The sequence below is a fragment of the Camelus ferus genome, chromosome 8 (genome assembly GCF_009834535.1).
Source record: "Camelus ferus isolate YT-003-E chromosome 8, BCGSAC_Cfer_1.0, whole genome shotgun sequence".
NCBI lineage: Eukaryota > Metazoa > Chordata > Mammalia > Artiodactyla > Camelidae > Camelus > Camelus ferus.
This window is the reverse complement of record NC_045703.1, coordinates 2,288,306-2,309,051: the sequence shown is the minus strand read 5'-3', so window position 1 is coordinate 2,309,051 and position 20,746 is coordinate 2,288,306. Positions and strand designations below refer to the sequence as shown.

Sequence of the window (20,746 nt, the reverse complement as noted above, 5' to 3'; positions counted from 1 at the left end):
CCAAAAAAATTCCTAAGAATACAATCACTCAATTATTGGAATTTAATATACACATATACACACAAATTTCTTTCTCTAATTTTAATTTTTTTGCCCCAGCGTTCAATAACAAAAAACTTGGGGAAGGGAAGTATAGAGTAAAAGTTGAAGGATTTTAAGAACTATTTAAAGTACCTGAAACTACTATATTGAGAAATAAACAATCATCATTCCAGAAAATTTAAATTCAATTAGTTTATAGATATTTGCTATGGACCATCTACTACAAATTGTTCTCCTTCATACAGTTTAAATATACAATAGGGTATAGTTTATATACTGATACATAATCACAGCTTGAAAACAGTATTTTCCCTATAGGTTAAACTTGAAGATCAGCATTGTGGTGGAAAAGTTAGACTTCTGATTGAGCTCTAAAAAGAGAATGGTAAGGATCATAAATGACATAAATTAATAAAGCTCTTACACATGCTTTTGAGGGAAAAAAAAAGAAAATTCCCTAAGCCTAACTGTATACCTACCCTAGACCACAAATTCAGAAATTTCAGCATAAGGTTCAAATAATGTGTTAAATTCCAAAAATCCATGTGTGTGAAAGAACAAAACCTAAGGCTAAATCACACACATTTGCCTCACCCTCTAGTCTCATTTCAGAACCTGTTTTTACCATGGTAGTGGATCTCTCCTACGATTATACAGTTGAATACATCTTTGCTCATGGTTGACTAAACTGATCAATTTCCATATCAACCCATAATGGATGATAGCAGAGATCTGCAGTCAAAAAGTCATGGCAGTCACATACCAGCTACACTTGACTGAAACTTTACTGACTATATAAAAGAATGTTTTGATCAGAGGGGTAAGGGTTGGACCATTAAGAGAGCATGTAAGAGGAGTCTGAGGCATATGTTGGTTGACACTGTTCATCTAAATGATGTTCAGCTGAAGAGGGTGCACTGGTCCAAAGCCTTTATCTTCTTCCAAAAGCACTTCTTTCCTTCCTGTTAAGATGGTGTCAATCTGTTTTGTGCTGATGCCTTGAAGCATTTAAATTATGTAACTAATGCTCACTGCTCTCATTCTAAGCTCACCAAATAGGTCTTATAACTGTAATTTGGTTTCCCTTTTGACATGCTAACAGTGAGAGAATGTGTTATCAGCTGTCTCTAATGAATGTGTCCTTTCCAGGTAGATTTCTTATACTTGGCATACCGGTTACTGTTATGAATGTGAATGATAACGAGACTGACCCCCAAGAGGCTTCTCAGCTGTGACTAAACCATAGCCCATCCACTCAGGTTACACACACTTAACCCGCCATAAGCCTCATACTCCCACTGGAACTTCTATTAAACCATTCAGGATCAAAAGAAGTACAGATATATTCTTGCCTGGAGATATATATTAAAGACTTCTAAAAGTTCGCTAGCTTTAGTATATAAGTTAATGTATTAAAAGTTCTTAAAATCTTTACTCTTGATTCTGTTTAAGAACAAAGTCATTATTATCTTTTATATGTTATCCAGGTAAATCAATCTGCCTGAAATGGACTGCATTTTAGGTGACAGCTAAGCACAGCCTGCATTAGTCAACTTACGTGACCAAAGTAGGTTCTTCCTACTTCAATTTTTCTCCTTGGTCTTAGTTAGTAATCAGCCCTGGGTCTGGTGAGAGACTGTCCCTTTCATTGAGTTTGTTGGCTACACTGACTCCCCTAAGAGAAAGGCCATCCCTGTTTTTACTTACCAATATACAGTAATGTGTTCTTTAAATCAAGCAAGAATGCCGTCAGGGGAACACCATTATCTCTGTCAGAAAGCAGCTTCATGGCACTTAATCAAATCATACTATTTTCAAGACAGTTTATGTATCTTTCGTAGGAAAGTCCAGGTGCTTTCATCAACAGACAGGGTGGTATGCATTTTTACTTATATATATCCACTCTGCCGGATAAGCTGGCACAGGAAAAAGAAAAATAGGAGGACAGTGTTGATATCCAACAGAAGTAAAGATCACTTTTGCTGTCTTCTGCTTCACGAAGCTGAAGGCAGTGGGGTCCTTGAAACTGTCGTCCAAGCCTAGTAGTCCAAGCAAACCGTTGCCGAACCACGCTTACAGATTACTGTCATATACTAGTCCCCTACAATACCTATAATCAGTTTTTTCACTTCTTCAGATTCTTTCAATTTATGTTCTATCATTCTTGAAGTGAGGCAATCAAAACTGGATGCAGGTGTTCCATTTATAACTCCAACTTTTAAAAAACACTCTTGGTTTTCTGGTCTGCTGCTAAGCAACCGAATGACACTCTTACTGAGCTGCTACCTACCAGGCCCCACCTCACCCCCCTACTCCCGATATTTTTTTCCCAAAGAAAAGGTAAACAGGTTCAAACTTCTAACACGAATCCAGGTTGTTTTACTCAATGCATGGAACTTCTCTTAAAGCCACCTTTTATGTAATATGTTAAAAAGTTATCCTCATGCCATCCTTTGTAAGTTGTGTTAGTTTGCCAGAACTGCCATGACTGAGTACCAGACACTAGGGGGCTTAAACAACAGAAATTCACTGTCTCACAGCCCCGGAGGCCAGAAGTCTGAGAGCAAGGTGTCAGCAGGGCTGGTGTCTTCTAAGACCTCTCCTGTTGGCTTGAAACTGGCCATCTTCTTCTGGTGTTTTCATATGGTCTTACCTCTATGTGTCTGTGTCCTAATCTCCTCTTAGTATAAGGACACCAATCACTGGATTAGGCTCCACCCTAATGACCTCATTTAACCTTAGCTATCTCTTTAAAGACCCCCATCTCCAAATTCAGTCACATTATGAGGTACTGGGGGTTAGGACTTCAACATATAAATTCTGGGGAGACAGTATTTAAGAGTAGGTTGCAGATATATGCCCCTTTGTGGGTAAAGGAGAATTATGTCTTCTATTTACTTTCAAATGGTTCAGGAAAAAACATGCATGTAGTAGGGGAATCTACTTTTTATGCAACTTTTCTGTAAGTCTAAAATTACTTCACAATAAAAGGTTTCTCCTTTTAAGTATTTAAAAGTCTACTTAATGAGTTAAATTTCTACAGCCCTCCTCTCATGAAAATACATCATCACATATGGCTAAAGAAATGCTTGCAATTAATGTTTATCATATATAAGAATCTTGTGAATAGAGATAAAAAGGACCAAAAGGATTGAAACAGTCTTTCCAATCAGGGCATATATCTCACTCTACTATAATTACTTCCTTGTCAAAAGCAGTAGAAGAAACCAAGTACAACTGAAGTCTCCTTCCTGTTTGTTCTAATTTCCCATCTTTTGCCTAAAGTTTTGCCTATACAATCCTGAAAGATCTACCAAATTCAGTAAAAAGAAAATTACTCCATTTAACAGCTCATTATCACTAGTTATTCCAGGATCACGCAGTAAACAGGTCTAAATTTCAGCTTGAGGGTCATCTCTTCTAGAAAGGTTTCCCCACACAGACCATCCTCCAACCAAGCACAAACACGCGACACTGTCAGCACCCATGTGGGCTTACTGAAGTACCAGTCCTCTCTGTCTCTCCATCCCATAGTGCTCTCCTGCTCCTCAAAAAACAGGCATATATTTACTGCTCTGCATCTACCGAAATTCAACCAACATTATTTAGTGATTTTTTGGTTAATGCTATAAGAAGACATTTGTTATTTCTCTGATGAAGCGATTTTTCATCACAATCCTAAAAACATCTAAAGAAAGAAAAAGATCCCATGAAATAAGTTAACAAAACAAATAGAATTATATTTCACTATCTTTCAGAGCTAAAAATTCTGGACAAATAGAGTTCAAACATTTTCTTAGGAATTCTTTAGGTTGAGATCCACCCATCCATCTACTTGGTGGATGTGGTTATTCTGTAGCAAGACAAACTTATCTTATGCTTACTAACTTACCTAATAATGAAAAAATGAACTAGTGAGAGAGCTATCACTCGTTCATTCAACACAAGTTTACTGAATATCTACTATATATGTTCACTCTAGTGAATACCAGACACTGTTCTACATACTAATTATAAAGAAGTAAACGGTCAAATATGGTCCCTTCCATTAGGAAATTTACAATTTAGGAATCAACATTCCTTTTACAGAAACAAAACATAAGGGTGAGAGAAATAATTCAACCTAAATCTCTCTTAGCACATGATAGAAAAGATATTCCTATTTAGGAAGATCTGTAAGAATACTTCAACAAGTTGGGAATAACTGCGTAGGACTTTCCTGAGTAAATCTATACTATCATTTTCACATTTACACAAGTCCATCCAATTTATAAAGTGTGTTGTTGTTGTTGTTTTTCACATGTGTGACCTAATTTGGCCTTCTCAATAGACTATGTGATAGGGTAAGTTTTTTTTTTTTTTAACAGTTAAACTTTTAGCTTAGTATAAGTGACTTACCCAAGCACATAAATTTTTCAAGTCAGAAAGCCAAGAGGAGGACTGAGTTTTATAACTTGGTTCTCTGATACAGACTAAATAACAAGTATCTTCCCAGTTTTTAAATTATCAAATAATATCTGAATCGGACACCCAAATCTCACTGCCAAGCAGTTTTAACCAGAGCTAAATTCTGAAAGATCCTACTGCTGCTTTCTCTCACTGGAGGGTGCCAGCCATAGTATGAGCCAAGGCAGTGGAGCTGGGGAGAAAAATCTTAATGAGCTAGACCAGATCATAAAAGACTGGCCTCAAAAATTGGTGACAATGACACCTGGGGCTTGTTTTAAGGCTGCTCTCATTTTAGTTGACTACCGAAGCAGCAATCAAGCAATACAAATGGTATACACTGGGAACCAATCCCAGTTCCTGACAAGGGTACTCATGAGGCTCAGTGGTCAATGCAACAAGCCTTGTTGGTGAAATCTACCAGGCAGAGGGAAGCCCAGTGCCCTAGGCCCACAGCCTTTTTCACCACTGGCTCAGGGAGGTGCCATATCAGCATGCCAGGATCCACCTACCAGCCTTTCAGGCAATTCTGATCCTATTATAGTTTCACTCTCCTGGGTTCTCATTCTTACTGAGTTATCAGACCTGCAACAAGTCTGGCTATGCCTAACCACTCAAGAGCACACAACCTAGACATCAACAACATCGCTTCACGTGCTAAAATATTTGGGGGATTATATGTCCCAATGCTGTTCTCCATTATGGTACAATATTGAGAGCTGGCCTGTTTATATAATCCTTTCCCTTGAGGCACTTCATTATATATTGATTCTACAAACTATTACTTAAATGTCTCTAAATGTAATTTGAATAACTGTTCTTAGAAATTCAGAACTAAGACTTCAACTAAGTTTGTTTGTAATAAAAATAAAAGACAAAAGCCCATTTCCCTATAGTAGATCTTTTAGAGACTAGAAAATATTTACAGAATATAACTTAAAAATTTATCTTTTACACTGGATGAAAATATTGTGTATCTTAGTTACAATGTTATATTTCCTTACTGACTGTAGACTAGAAAAGGATTAAGTGGTAAAGCAAAAGCTCTATTTTAGATAGAGGCAGCCCAACCAAGCTATTAGAATAACTACCTTTCTAAGCTCTTATATATCTTACAATTTTCACTATAACACGGAGGCCACCAAAACTGGGTTCAAATTCTGACTCTAATTTATCACTCTGTGCCACTTGGAAACTTATTAATCTTTTTGGGACCTTCATTTCAACATCTCTAAGGTGAGAGTAAGACCTACTCTCACTGAATTAGTATAAAGAATTAAATAATATGCAAAATGTCTAGGACAACAAACAATATATTCAGTAAGTTTTCCCAAACTTTGGGACGAAAACCCAGGTCTCCAATATCCTCTAAAGCTTTATTCACTCTCTACACAGATTTGCATAACGCTTATAAAATGGCATAGGTGTATCATGTTTATTAATGTAAATTATATACAGGCACATAAAATGTAACTCTATCATATTATTAATCAAAACTTTCTGAAGATAATATGCTATAAGAGAGATAATATTTTTGTAATACTAACGTTTGCTTATTTTGGAACTTTGTAGAGCTTAGAAAAACAGGGAGTAAAAGGGGCACTAAATAATCTGTATTCCTTTAAAAAAGAAAAACCTCTCCCAGGAAGTTCAAATTTGTAGCTTTTTTTTCTCCTCATGTATTTCCTTAGGGCAGAGGCATCTGAAATCAACTGCTGTTCAAAACAGTTTATAACATCCAAATGTACTGCTGGTGATTACATGGACGGTTTAGACAGAAGCCAATCCACTAAATCTTATCTTATTTTGTTTTCTCTCATCCACCAGCACCATCGAGTGCAGGACTGAAACGGTGCATGTATGGAAGGGAGAAGAGGGTGACAATTCTTTGCTTAGGAGAGATGGGAGGTGTTCACAGATTGACACGGGTACTGTTTGTCTTCAAAGAGACCAGGTGCGTGTGCTGCCTTCTCCCTTTCTTCCTCTGCATTACTCAGTGCTCGTGTGCGAGTCTGAGGCAGATCCCGAGAATGAGAAGATATCAGAAGTGAATAAGGTATAGGCCGAGAGCTCTGAATTCAGAGTTGGGAAGCTGTAAAAGTAAACACTGCCTGGGCAGGTTTTTCTCAATTTTGAATTTGGCCATTTGCATCACTAAAATGACATTATTTTTTATTTTGTTGTAAGTCACTGTAGATCAATGAAAATCAATTTCATAGTATTTTCTATGTACTAAATGTCAGAAAAATTGTGTAGGGTAGATGTATAAATGATTTTATGGTATTTTAGCAGATGGACTAATAAAAACAAACTTTAATAGGTAGTAAGATACAGTCCAAAAAAAACGAATTTTATTTACTACAATCATACAATGATTTTACATCTACACTTAAGTAACTGAGGGAAGCTGAGGCTGATGCCATCCAAACCTGGAGACATATGCACAGATGTCTATGCTCGAGATATGAAACCTCTCAATTTCTATAAATCACACTTTTTAAAAAACATATAGTCACATTCTATCAGTTTCTTGAGGTAAACTGAAGAAAATTGTGGACTATTTAATGATTCCCTGGCACTTAGATCATGTTAAGATATAACATTTCAAAAGCATCCCATGGGAAATACTTTTACAAATCATCACAGATGTAAGATGTCCACCAAGTTAATATAGTCTCTTGGTTTTTACCCTATTTTTCTTCCTGCAGGTTCACTTATTAACTATGCTACCTTTCTTCTTAAATTCAATGAGAAAAATTTTTAATGAGGCCTTATCCCTTGCACAAAGGATATCAGACTTTATGGCACACAGGGCAATAAAACAGTAAATACACCAGTAAAAAGCAGGTGTGGCATAATCTCAGAAATGGGTAGGTTTACCCAAGAAAGGAGAGCTGACAATTTTATACCTACACAAGTGATGAGTCATTTCACCACAGACCAATGAAAACACAGGCTAATACTATCTTTAAACTGGCATTCAGGGATACAAGTCCTCTTACTTTACAAATAAAGAATCTGGAAACTTGAGTGACTTAACTTAGGTCACTAAGCTTGTCAGTGGTAGGGCCACAACTAAAATCAAAGTCTTTTTCCCACCAAAGCAGGATACCAGTTAAACTCTAGCTAAAAATTTTGCCCCAAATCAGGAATAGTATGTTCAGGTTTCCACAGATTAGTAAAAAAGCTATATTGAGAAAAAGATATCTACCCTGATCTACCAGTAAAAAGAGGCTATTCACCCAGATGGTTTGATAGGTAAATTCTACCCAACAGATAATTCCCATATATTAAAGTTATTTCAGATCAAACAAAAAGATGTGAATTTCCCAATCATTTTGCTAAGATGTCATAATCCTAGTCCCAAACCTGTTACAATGGCATGAAAAAGAAAAACGTAGCTCAATTTCATTTAAGAAAGTAGATATAAAAAGTACTGATAAGTATAAAGCCTTAAAGAATATTTACTATGAACCAGGCACTGTTGTAGGTACTTTATGTATATTAAATCATTTAATCCTCACAACAACTCTTTGAAAAACATACTATCATTATCCCCAATTGACATAAGGAGAAGCTGAAGTGCAGAGGGTCAAGAAACTTCTTCAAGGTAACATAATTAGTAAGTAATAAAGCTAGAATCCAAATCCAGGCAATTTGGCTCCAAAATATTAGGAAATTAACCTAGCTATGTATTAAGTTAAAACATGTAGGGATTACCCCAGGAGTGTAAGGACAATTCAACGTAAGTCATTATATTAATAAATAAAAGAAAACAAAAGATCAGTGTGGCAATGAAGGTTTAAAAATTTTTAAATACAATATACATTTCTGATAAAATATTCTTAACCAAATGAGAATGATAAAGACTACTTGCCAGAAAGAAACATCAAACAACATGAGGAGCTGTGTGTTTAGTCCACTAATGAAGCCCCACTGCCTAGAACAGAGCCTGGCACATAATACACATGCAAATACTCGTCATATAAATATTTAGCAAATGAAACATTAAAAACATTCCCTCTATATTAGAAATAAGCCTGGTGTGCCTATTGTGACTCTCTTATTCTACATTATTTATGAAGTTCTACTTAACATAGCAATACTTTAAATATTGAAAATGAAAAAGTATGTTCATTTCCAGATTACATAATAATTATATTATTAGCAAACCCAAAAGACATGAGCAAAATTATTACAATAATTATAAGCATTCAGTAAGGTGAGCAGATACAATATAAATATACAAAAACCTAACTTTCCTTTATACCAACAGTAAGCAATTAAAATTAAATAGAAGAATACAGTACCTGAGACCATAAAATGCAAGGGATAAATTTAACCAGAAAGATATAAAACCTATGTGAAGAAAATTATAACATGCTTTGGGATGTAAGACAAGACCTGCGTGAATAGATGGGAAGCCTTGCTAAAGAGCAAAATTAAATATAATAAAGGCACTTCCAACAAAATCCTTGCTGAAAGGTACATCTGGGAGACTAATACACAAGGATTTTTTTTTTTAAGTTTAAAAAGAATAGAGGGGAGACTTCCATACCACATTGTGAAACACACCACAAACCTGCAACGATGATATTATTACTACCACTAGTGCTATTAGCAGCCAATATTTATTGAGAGTTTACTATGAATTAGGCACGCTCTAAGCACTTCATTTGCAATTAATTCTCACAATGACCCTATGAGATCTGTATTTTTATTATCTGCATTTTAGATATGAGGAGACAGAAATACTGGGAGGTTGGATACTTGACCAAGGCAACATTCAGAACAGGCAAGGGTTCACTAAAGTAGGGAAGCAACTGGTCCACCATTTGGAAAAAGTAACTTGGCCATCTTATTCATTTATTCAAATACTTATTGAATGGCCAGTCTTTACCAAGTACTATACTAGATACTGGGAACATGGCAATGAGAAAGATGGACAAGCCTCCCACCTTCGTGAAATTCACATCCCAGTGTAAGGAGACAGATGATAGCAAGAAAACAAGTAAGATGATTTCAAAGGAACAAAAGTTGTTAAGAAAATACACTGAGTGATATGACAGAAATGAACTAGAAGAGGGGCTACCTTTTATCAATGTCTAAGAAGCCATCTCTGAAAAAAAGAAATATTTAAGTTGGATGTTGAGCTGACAAGAGGGCAGCCATGTAATGAGCAGGCAGGAGATTCCAGACCAGCAGAGGTGAAAAAGCCGTGAGCTGGGACCGGATCAGAATGTTCAAGGAACAGAAAGAAGGCCAGCACGGCTGGAGCAGAGGAGACAAGTACGGGACAAGAGGTAGACACTCACTGCAGGCGCCCAGGCACTACTCTTTGGCCCAGCAGTACCACCTACAAACTCTATCCTACAGCCGTAAAAGCATGCACACTAAAACTGTGCAAAAGAATGTTTTGCTAGACTGTCTGTAAAAGAAAAACTGCTAAAAACCCTAAATGTTGATCATCTGGAGAACAGCTGAATAGATTATGGTAAAACATAATCGACACAATTAATGAAGAGTTAGGTGGCACATGTAATGACCTGGTGAGATGTCCTGGAGATTAGTGACAAAAAGGAGATGAATAAATATTACATGATTCCATTTTTCTTTAATGAGACTCCTAAATTGTGGTGTTAGGAATTTTAACTCACAAGCCTGGTCCTGGAGAAATTCCACTTTGCTTCCTCCCACTCCCAGCAAAGGTCCTCCTGCGTGCTTTCCTCATCCCTCTTTCTCTGACTCCTTCCCCGCCAGCATTTCAGCGCACCTCACTCAGCCCACTGCCTGTTTCTTTCCCTAGAACTATGAACAGTGTTAACAAACATTTTAAGAGCAGAGAATAACATTTTCTTAAAATGAAAAAAAAAAAAACCCCACAATAGACTAATTCTGAAATGACTGAATCAGATCTAATGATTTTAGAATAGTCAGGCATCATACACTTCATCTATTTAGAAATTAGAAATCACATTATTAGGAGAAGTTATAGGCAACTAAATATTCAGTTGGCTATTACACTAGCAAAAGGTGTAAATCTTACCTCTACTTTTGTTCGATAGAGAACGAGTCGTTTAAGGCCACATAATTTGGCAACATGGTTGAAAGCCTGAGGTGGCAGTTTATCACAGGATGAGAGATTTAAGTCCTGGAGATTTGGACACATCTCAGAAATAATCTCCAAGCAAGTTTCATTAAGGAAGTGGCTGCAAGATAATTCAAGGCGCACTAATTCAGATCCACAAACCTTCAGAAACCTGTAAAAACAATGTTCTGTGTGAATTTCAGAAAATTCAAAGATATTTTTTGCAAGTACTTTGGAATTACATTAACTCTAAGCAGACACCTTCCGAAGAATAGATTTCTATTAGGGAAAATATAAACCTCGTTTCACTTAAATTCTCATTTACTGCATGCTGAAATAGGCATGGTTACGCTAAAATAAATCAACCTGAGAAGATAAAATGGATCCATATCACATAAAAAGTCAGCTAATGCTAAGTGGAAAATTAAGAAAGCAGAGGGTATATTTCTTCTATTTACCTGTAATTCACATCCAAGTTGGTAGAGCCAATAAACAAAACATAACAAAACTCTAAACTCCTGGAACATATTTCCCGCTAAACAGCACCCATTCAGTACCGGATAATTTATTTTGAACGCGGCACACAAAGTGACAGCTTTAAATAAATGACCTCAAAACAAATCAGACTAGCCTCCTCTCAACTCAGAACGTTTCGGGGTTGGTTTCACTGTACTGTTGTGATATAGTCCTTGTAACTGTTACTGTTTAGCACCTAAACTGATGCTGAAATTATTACAAGATACTCAGTTGCAGCCTCACATAAAATACACAGAAATAATTCAATGTAGAGGACACGAAATCCCTTATCAGAGTAGGAATGACAATATTTATCTTTGTTACATTCCAGGGGCTGGGGGAAACAGTCCTGTCCATAATCGTCATCTGATAATCAAAGTAAATGTGAGGCTAGGAGTATTTGAATTCCTGAAACTTTATCAACTCAGCAAAGCAAACCTTTTAACAAGTGCCCCACTCACCCCTGTCCAGGTCTTGACATTTTCTTGCCCGTCTCAGTGGCACAACAGTCATGTGCTGCAAGTTTATTTATGCCACATCTTTTTTCTACATGAATTAATTAGCTCACAAATACGCACGCAAAATAAAAACTGAATAAATCAATCACTTATGTAAATAAAGGAAGGAACACTGGACTTCTCAGTCAAAAGATGGACGTTCTGCCCTGTTCCACTACTTCCTAGCATGTGACCTTGGAAAAGGCACTGACAGAAGTCTCAGCATTTCCTCAGCTGTCAAAGGCAGATGACCATACGTAACAGCACACTGCCTCACCACACTGCCTCATGGTTTTGAACATCCAACAATATGAGAAAGCAGGTTGCAAAGGCCAAAGCATCCTACAAGCATTAAAATAAAAGTTAAATCTTGGCCAACTCATATTCAAACAACAATTTAAAAATTTCATTGCTACACATTAAGTATTGCAAATAATCCTGTAGTCCACACATCTTATTTACACTTGAACGTCTGTTTATTCTTAATCCACTGCAACATGAGTTCTGCTCTCCCTAAATTCACCCTCCCCTTTTAAATGCCAAATCCAATAGCCTTTCTTTTCAGTCCTCATATTACTTGATTTATTGTGGCATTTCACACAACTACCCACCCCTTCCTTAAAATTCCCTACACTCCTCAAGCTTCTCCCCCTCCTTGATTTCCTCCGACCTGTCTCACTACCGTGTCTTTGGCTAGCTGTAGTAGCTAAATGGCAGTTTGCCTCAAGCACATTCATTCATTCATTCAACAAATATTTACTGAGCTCTGGCTATGACCCAGGCACTACTCTGGGCACTGAGGAGTTGGCAGTGAGCAAAGCAAAGTCCTTGCTCTCACAGAGCTTACTTACATTTTGGTAAAGAGGCAGACCATAAATAGATAAAACGAGTAAAATGAATAGCATATGAGAGTGAAAAGCGTCAAGAAGAAAATAAAAGCAGGGAAGGGCAACAGGAAGTATCAGTGTAGACAGGATGATCAGAGAAGGCCCATTTAGAAGGCAAGTCAACACCCAAAGAAAGTGAAGGGGTGAGTTATCTGAGGAACAGTAATCCAGGAAAAGGGAAGGGCAAGCATGACGGCTCAGAGGAGGATATCAGGGGTAACACCTAGAGTGTGGCACCGTAAGGAAGCACAAAGTGAGAGGGAGATGAGGAGCAGATCAGAGAGGTGAGGGGCAGTTCTAGAGTGTGTGTCCTATAAAGTCTCTGGCTTTTACTTTGAGGGAGACAGGATTCTCAATCGTCAAAGGGTTTTGAGCACAGGTGTGGTACAACCTGCTTGCCTTTTAACAGGAGCACTCTGGTCTCTGTGTGGAGAACAGACTGAAGGGGGACAGGGGTAGAACAGAGGACCGTCAGGACACCATGGCAACACTGAGGGAGGAGAGGATATGCCCTGGATCAGGTGGTAGCACTGAATGTATGTGGTGCTCAACGTGCAGACTCAGGTCTATTTCAAAGGGAGGCAGTGTGTCCTACGTTACGACTACCTCCCACATACTAACTGAACTCAGGCTCATCTGTTTCTCAACCACTATTTTTCTGTTAACCACAATTTCCTTACATACTGATTGGCTTATATTGAGTTTTATAAGCTGCCTCAAATCCTTCAGCAATTGAAACGAATTCCTGGTGTACCCAGTACTGAACAACAACACCAGGTGTGTAAAAACCATTTGACGAGTTGGTTGAACAAATCTTCCAATTATGAAAATTCATTTCAAAAATTTAAGTTTCCTCTATTCTGGGATAGACTAAGTTCTACAGACTCAGAGTATTTGTCCCTTAAAAGGGTCAAACTATTCCCAAGAAATATGACAAAATTAACATTTTACCTTACTTTGAGTATTCATAGCAGTTATGAGTAGCTCTTCGTTATGTATAAGCTAGCAATCTAGAAATGAATGTAGGGTGTCAGAGAACTAGAGTATCCCATTTTGATCCAATACTTCTAAAATTATTTGCAGATTGCAAAAGTTAAATGAGTATATTAACACTCTTAAAATTAAAATCTTTAGGCATCTTATCTCTTGAAGGTCTTCATTATTCGGCAAAGTACTCTGCTCCACAACTTTTTCTGGTACTGGACTTGGAATACTTTGACATCCATTTCCCCTTTGCTCTCATTATTGAACTTTTCCCTTCTTAAGATGTCAAGCCAATCACCAGAAAGCCTGCAGTTAACAGACTAGAACACTTCCCAAATGAATTTAATGACTGACAGAATATGGAAGCACAATAAAGATAATGGTCATGCTTACACTATCTTTATGACTCTCCTTATTTTTCTATGTTGCATATTTTGACTCTTGAGTAGATATGTAGTCAAATCCCCACAGTCTCTCTTCCTAAACAAGATCTACACTACCTACTTTTTCATAATATCCCCACTCCAAGAAGGCAGAAGTAGCAGCAGAATCAATTGATTAGCTGAATGCAACTCTTGTTTCTTTCCTTAATGCTCCTCATAAAGTTTTATTTTAATGCATAATTACATACATGTTTTTGTCTTGGTCGTCTATTTATTCATCTCAATTGTGATACTGATCACTTGAAAAAGAACTACAGCTTCTTTATCTCCTGCAGCCTGTTCATTCCATGCTACGAATTCTCATCAAGTATTTCTCAACACTGAGGGTATTAAGAGAAGACCCAAGTTCAGATAAACAATCCCAAACTAGGTCTCCTGCTAGAAGAAAAGGAATCGCTGGAGAGAGAAATAAATTGCTTACCTTCATGAGGTGAATTAATTTGTCCAGAGTAATATAAGTACATAAGTAGTCATTTACTAAATGGTAACTTGCACCTTAAAATAATTAACATCATATGAATGAATGATTTAATCTGAGTTTACTCATCACAAAATAAAAGGGACTAATCCTTACAACCTGCCTGAAGTATAAAGGTAAGGGGAGAATTACGTGTAAATATCCATGGCTTCTGACTCCTAATCTCATGTTTTGTTAGCTGACCCTCACTGAGTTTTATAAAACAGTGTATTTAAGATAATTTTGATCCCAGATAGCTGGAGCATTATTTACCATATCCAATCTAAAATAAAGCTACTAAAAACAAAACTTCCTGCTTAACTGTGTACGGTACTATCTGGCAATGGCAGAAGGAAGAAGAAAGAAAGTCTTAAGTTGTCTTTCATCTCTAGGAATTGACCAACTAAAAGAGACAACTGTATAAAACATAGGTGGCAACTGAATAAACAAATATATGAATAGACAAAAAGCTCTCTATTCCTTGAAACTGTTGCTCTGTATCAAAACATAAAGTCCTGAATCTAGAAAGCACCCAACAATGTTTCGGAAGGGAGCAAGTAGAGGGGATGGGGGTAGAAATTTCTGCATAACTGAGGTGGAGATCAAGCTGATGAGCTTGAGCAACCACCTGAAGAAAAACGATAGTGGAAAAATGAACCTAAGGCTTTCTGAACATCAGAAGGATGGTTAAGCCTCAGAGCACAAACAGCCAGGGAGGCAAAGGAACACCCAAGACATCCAAGGGAAGTGTATTATAAAAGAAGAGCAGAATCAGAACTGATGTGGCTTTAATGCGTAATGCCACGCATCAGCAGTCCCTGAAGTTGCAAGCCACAAATCTGTAGATAGAACAGGATTTTAATAACTGATTAAAAGTTTTAAGTTCTTGTTACTCCAATTTCCCCTATTTCCCTGCTATTTTGAACAACATAAATTCCTAAGTTCTCTAAAATCCAGTGAAACACTTCCAGCTTGTGAGGATAAGGGTTTTAGGCAATAAAAATAAACTATATCAAACTTTCCCCCGAGACTTGCTCAAAAAGCAGCTCCTCATCATCGGTCTCTAGTTTAAAAATGTACTTTTTTTTTTCTTTAAAGTATTATAAATAAGTCTTCTTCACAGTAATGAGCATAAACAGACCATAGTTATTCACAGATTATTCATTAATAATCAAGCCGTGAATATGTATCGTTTACTCTGGGAATGCTGCCTACAAGTCAAGTCAAGGGGGCCAACAGCAATCAGGAGGCAAAACTCCAGTACCTCCCACCCAGAAACAGATGCTCTCGCCTTGGTATCTAAACTTTACCTTTTCTCAGTGGGAACAATGACTACGCTCAAAGGAATGCTATCAAGATTTATGGTTTTACTGGCTGAACCACTCCTGTCAAATATGGAAAACTTAAATTTACGTATGTACTTTGGTGATTATTCGAACAGCCCCACGGCAACTAAATGGCTGAAGTGAAAGTGGAAGAGAAACTGCTGGTGAGAACGTAGACTGGGGGCTTTAACCCTGCAAAAGAAGATCTTTTTATCCATTACAGGCTGAAGATTTTTAAAAGAGCATTGCTAAGTTTTCTTCTCACAATGTATGTTTCTGCCCATGCACCAAAATAAGCTACAGAGAGTTTTAAAAAACTGATTTAATATTATCTTTACATTTTACCTGTTATAACATGGTTATATGCAATATTTTGCCAAAGAAGCTGGGCTTCAGCCATTCATTACCAATGTTTTCTTTAATGTCTATTAAAGACATTAGTTGCCTCCCTGTTATTTTATTTATAAAAATATAGGAAGGGTATGTTTAAATGTTTATTCTTATACCTTTATCTTTGCTGAAGCAGGAAGTATATTATATATCTCTTTACATGGTTCACAACATTCGCCATAATGCCTTACACACCAAGGGTGAAAACAAACATCTAGTAAGTTCCTAATAGTGGGAAACACTAAAAAAAGAGCTGTGAGGGTAATTAAAATAAACCCAAAGCCCTTATAATGTAAAATAATGCTTATTGATGCCAATTGTTCTATCTACTCTCAGAGTCAGTTAGTCTTGGTTTATGATCCATCGTGCATGCTCTGAATACCCACAGCCATCATTAGCTTTGGTTCTTCTTGGTCCTGTTAGCAGAGAAGAAAATTTGCCAATGAAGTGTGTGTGTTTGCAGCAAACAGAAGTAGAAAGAACTAAGCTGTGTTCCACTGGATAGCTGTCAAAGGTCTTGCAATTTTCAAAATGTGGATTCTATGAAAATTCACCAAAATCACACTGCCAAAAAGAAATGCCTTATTTTTCCACTATATATATCCCCTCTTAAGCAAATTTACAAAATAAAAAAGAATTCTGTATACATAGCATGTTAAAAAATCTTTAGGCTCTGACCTACAATCCTATCATGTTTTATCTAAGAACCCCTTCCTCCGGCTCTATTCCTAGCAGAAAAGAAAGAAAGGAAGTGCATCCATGGTTTCAGCATGTGCTACAAGCCATGACTGCTCATGTTTATTTCTTTCTTTGATGCATACACTATCAGTATTAGCATTTTGAACGCATTGTTACTATTCTGAACATGATTTCATCTGAATCTAATGGTATCAAGTATTTATTTCTGGAACTGCATCTTTATAATATAAGTCAAGGGGAAAGAAAGCTCAGTATACAAATTTCTAATTCATAAACCAGTGCTCAAGAATGTATCCGCTGAGGATGTGTGTAGGGAGAGCTGTAGTTTGTTTTTAACTTCAAAAAACAGGATAGATTATTTTTTAATCAAAAATAACAGGTAATTTCCCCAAAGTGTCTACTTAATGTTAGACACTTGTTATTTAACTTAATGAAATGAAGGGATGATACTGTAACATACAATGAGAATAACCATCATCAAGGTTAAGAGAAAAACACCTGTTTGTATCAAGAAAAATGACTATGGCATTACTAAACGAATATGCACTCGTGCAAGCTTTCAAATGTTTAACAGGTGACATTTAGTAGTAAGGAAACTAAATGCTTAAATAGAAAGGAGTAGAAACACCTGGGCAGGTCTGCAAGTGTGGTCGCCTATTTAACATGTAATTGCATTTTCAACATAATTAGTTTAAATGAGCTTCTAAATTTGGGTGATGTATTGCACATGTAATTCAGATTTAATTAAAAATGTTCTATAATAAATTGTTTTCCATTTCTGACAAATCACATTAGAGAGGTAGATTTTGATTTGGAAATAGTTTTTAAAATGTGTTAATCATCTGTGCTGAAAATATGAGAAAGGGAAAAAAAAGGAGCTCTGCTGAAAGTTACTTGATGTTTAAAAAATACGAGGTAAAGGGCATAATTTCCCTCCAGATTATGAGGTCTAGCTGATGAGCATGGTGAAACTCATCTACTGTTATAAGCAGAAGCATTCTGAACATGATGCAGAAAAGGTGTTTCCCTTTATTTCTGTTAAGTACACGGTATAGACTTTCAAACCTTTACTACAGAAACTATTACATAGTAAGAACAGCCTGCTGGTGAAATAACTTCAACAAGGCTTGGCACTAACCTGCTAAATCCTGCAACAGAGATGAAGCCCCTATTGCCGGTCCAAGATAAGTTAAGCCACTGGACAAGAGTGCAGCGAGCCTGCAGAAATTCCAGAGAGGTGTCATTCAGTTTTGCCCAGTACGGCTGCAGATTGAGGTGCAGGTACTGCAGGGGATCGCAGCAATGTTGGTTCAGTAGTTTGCAAGTCTGTGCTAATCTGCACAGGTCAGGTAGTGTAAGATGATTCAGAATCAGCTGAATGAGCTACATGAAACAGAGAAACCAAGATCGTCAAGACAGAAAAAAAAAAAAGTATCACTTTATGAAGCACATGATATAATCTGGTAAAGAACAACAGTATCATATATTTTATAACAACATTTTCACATACAAAATATATCAACATTCAACAGAATTATCCAATCAGTAGAAACTAGACATGCATAAGGCTATCTATATTACATTTTAAGATTGTTCAAAGTATACTCAATTCATGTTGACTACTCATTTTTTTTTTTTACAGTGTAAAGTTATTTTGGGAATCTATTGAATAGTATGATTTTTCACAGACTTAACATTTACTGAACATCGACGAGACATCAAACAACACTGGTGATAGAGAGAAGAGCTCCCACTTTCAGGGCTTTCGGAGTCCAGGGGGGATTGGTCAGTACAGTGACACATTTCAATAGCTCTGCTAGGAGCGGAGGCTGCTCCCAGAGCCTGACACGGGACCCAGGCCTGAGCACAGCGAAGGCCTACTTGTGCCAGGAAGGCTCAGCTTTAAAGAGGGAGAGCAAAATAGGGGAGAGGAAAGTCCAGTCGGTGATAAGGACAGGGTCACAAAGAGCCTCACAGAGGAGCCTGGGTTTATTCTGAAAGCAATGAGGAGTCTTGAATAAATGTAAACTGCAGAGTGACAGAATGAGATTTGTGTGTTAGAAAGATCATTGCAGGGGGCACTACTAGAGGCAGGGAGGCGGGAAGGGAAACCAGGGAGGGGGCTACTGCAGGATTCCAGGGAAAAGGAACCTGGGTCTGCTTAAGGCAACTGGCACTCGAGATAACGGAGCAGCGAACAGATACAGAAGAGTATCAAGAAGGAATCAAAAAGATTTTTATTTCTAATTAAAATAGTTTTAAACTAGTCCAAGATTTGCTTTTTCTTAACGGTAAACAGTTGGAAGCTTCTAAACTAATTTTCAAAGAATCACTGCTAAACAGCGTATTCTGAACCAAGAAACACAAAGAAAAAAAAATCAAGTATTTTGCTAAATGGTAAAACTCTTTAGATGAGAGAGGTGGTCAAGTTTTTTACTGAATGCAGTGTATTTACCTACCTATACTCTTTGTTTTGCAATCATGCCCTTTAACCTAAATGCTCTTTGTCAACTTATTTAACTATGTAGGCCCAGTATTAGTTTCAGGTCAGAATATTACTGTTTGAGGCCAAAATATGACAAAGTAAAGAGTGACAACAACATATTTAAAATAAGCTTAAAGAGTACATATAATATATGGACATTACTGACTAATACATATATTGAGTATAAGAAGGCTTGGAGTGTTTTTGCTATTTCTTTTTAACATTTGCTCTGGGCTTTTGAAAAATAACATTAAGGTGTGTGAATGTGGGTGTGTGTTATAAACACAGGGAAATTTTAAAGTAGTCTAAAATTTCATCATTCAGATAACATGCAAATTGTTGACAAGCAAAATATTATACAAATAACAGAAGAAAATTCAGGTAAAACATTAGAAAATCCAAACGTTGAAAGCAGGTAGAAAATAAAAAGTTCCTCTCTGTCCATCCTCAAATCTAGTAATCCCTCTTCCCCTTTATAAACAGTGTTAACATTTTTCTGCTCTCCTCCTCATACATATGTATGAAACTATTGGATTTGCACTGAAAGAATGGTACTTTGCACACTAGTCTTCACATTGTTTTTCTCATTGAATGATGTATCTTGTAGATATTTCTATATCTGCACATACAAATCCACCCCATTCCACTCTATACATGACACACTAATTCAACTAATTTCTCATTGATGTGTTTCCTGCTTTTTTTCCCTAGTGTAAATACCACAGCAATATTAGTCTGTGTATGTATGTATATATAGCTTGGCAAATTTTGCAAGTATATCTTAGGGTAAATTTCATGCATTTGAAAAGTTTTGATATAAACACAAAATTGCCCTTCAGAATGTTTACATCAATTTACCACAAACAGTGAATAAAAGTACCCATTCACTCATATCCCACACAGCACTGGTATCAGTACTTTAAATGCTGTCATTCTGAAAGGCAGGACAAGGAAAAAAATTTTTTTTAAATAGTGTGCATTGTCGTTTTGGGGTTTTGTTTGTTCTGTTTTTAACTACAGAAATGTAATCCTTTGTTTGCCAGGGGAGTTGCCAGTGTCTCCTTCTTTCCTGTTGGTTTGTTTCTGGTTTCTATTCTGTTCTATTTATTGCTCCCATATCCGCAGCCCTCTGGGTTAAATAAATAAGTTTTGTCCTTAATTTTTTTTTCAAATTTATGTGTGGGAATGCACTGGATTGTCTGGTTGCAAATGAGAATCTGTCTTCATCGGTGACCCACAAATATCAGACCCACTACTAAGATGCTTTATTATCTGGTGGGACGAGTTCTCCCTCCACCATTCTTCTTTTCCAGAATTTTCCTGAGTATTTGCATGTTTTTTAGGTGAACTTTGCCATTAAAAAACAAACAACAAATTCTGCTTGCATTTTACCTGGGACTTCATTGAATATACAGGTTAGTTTAAGGAGAACTGACACCTTTACTTCATTGTGTTTCCCTGCTCAAGGGCATGGCATGATTTCTCAT

General features: G+C 36.8%; 1 protein-coding gene across 4 annotated transcripts in view; it reads right to left on the bottom strand.

The window, feature by feature from the left end:
* FBXL4 (F-box and leucine rich repeat protein 4) overlaps positions 1-20,746 on the bottom strand; it is a 63,229-nt gene that overhangs the window by 14,944 nt on the left and 27,539 nt on the right. For all 4 annotated transcript variants that reach the window (XM_032484415.1, XM_032484417.1, XM_032484416.1 and 1 more), the window contains 2 exons: positions 17,913-18,157; positions 10,535-10,748 (listed from right to left, as the gene is read on the bottom strand). In XM_032484415.1, the coding sequence (XP_032340306.1) occupies positions 10,535-10,748; positions 17,913-18,157 (459 nt within the window). The remainder of the gene's footprint in view (positions 1-10,534; positions 10,749-17,912; positions 18,158-20,746) is intronic.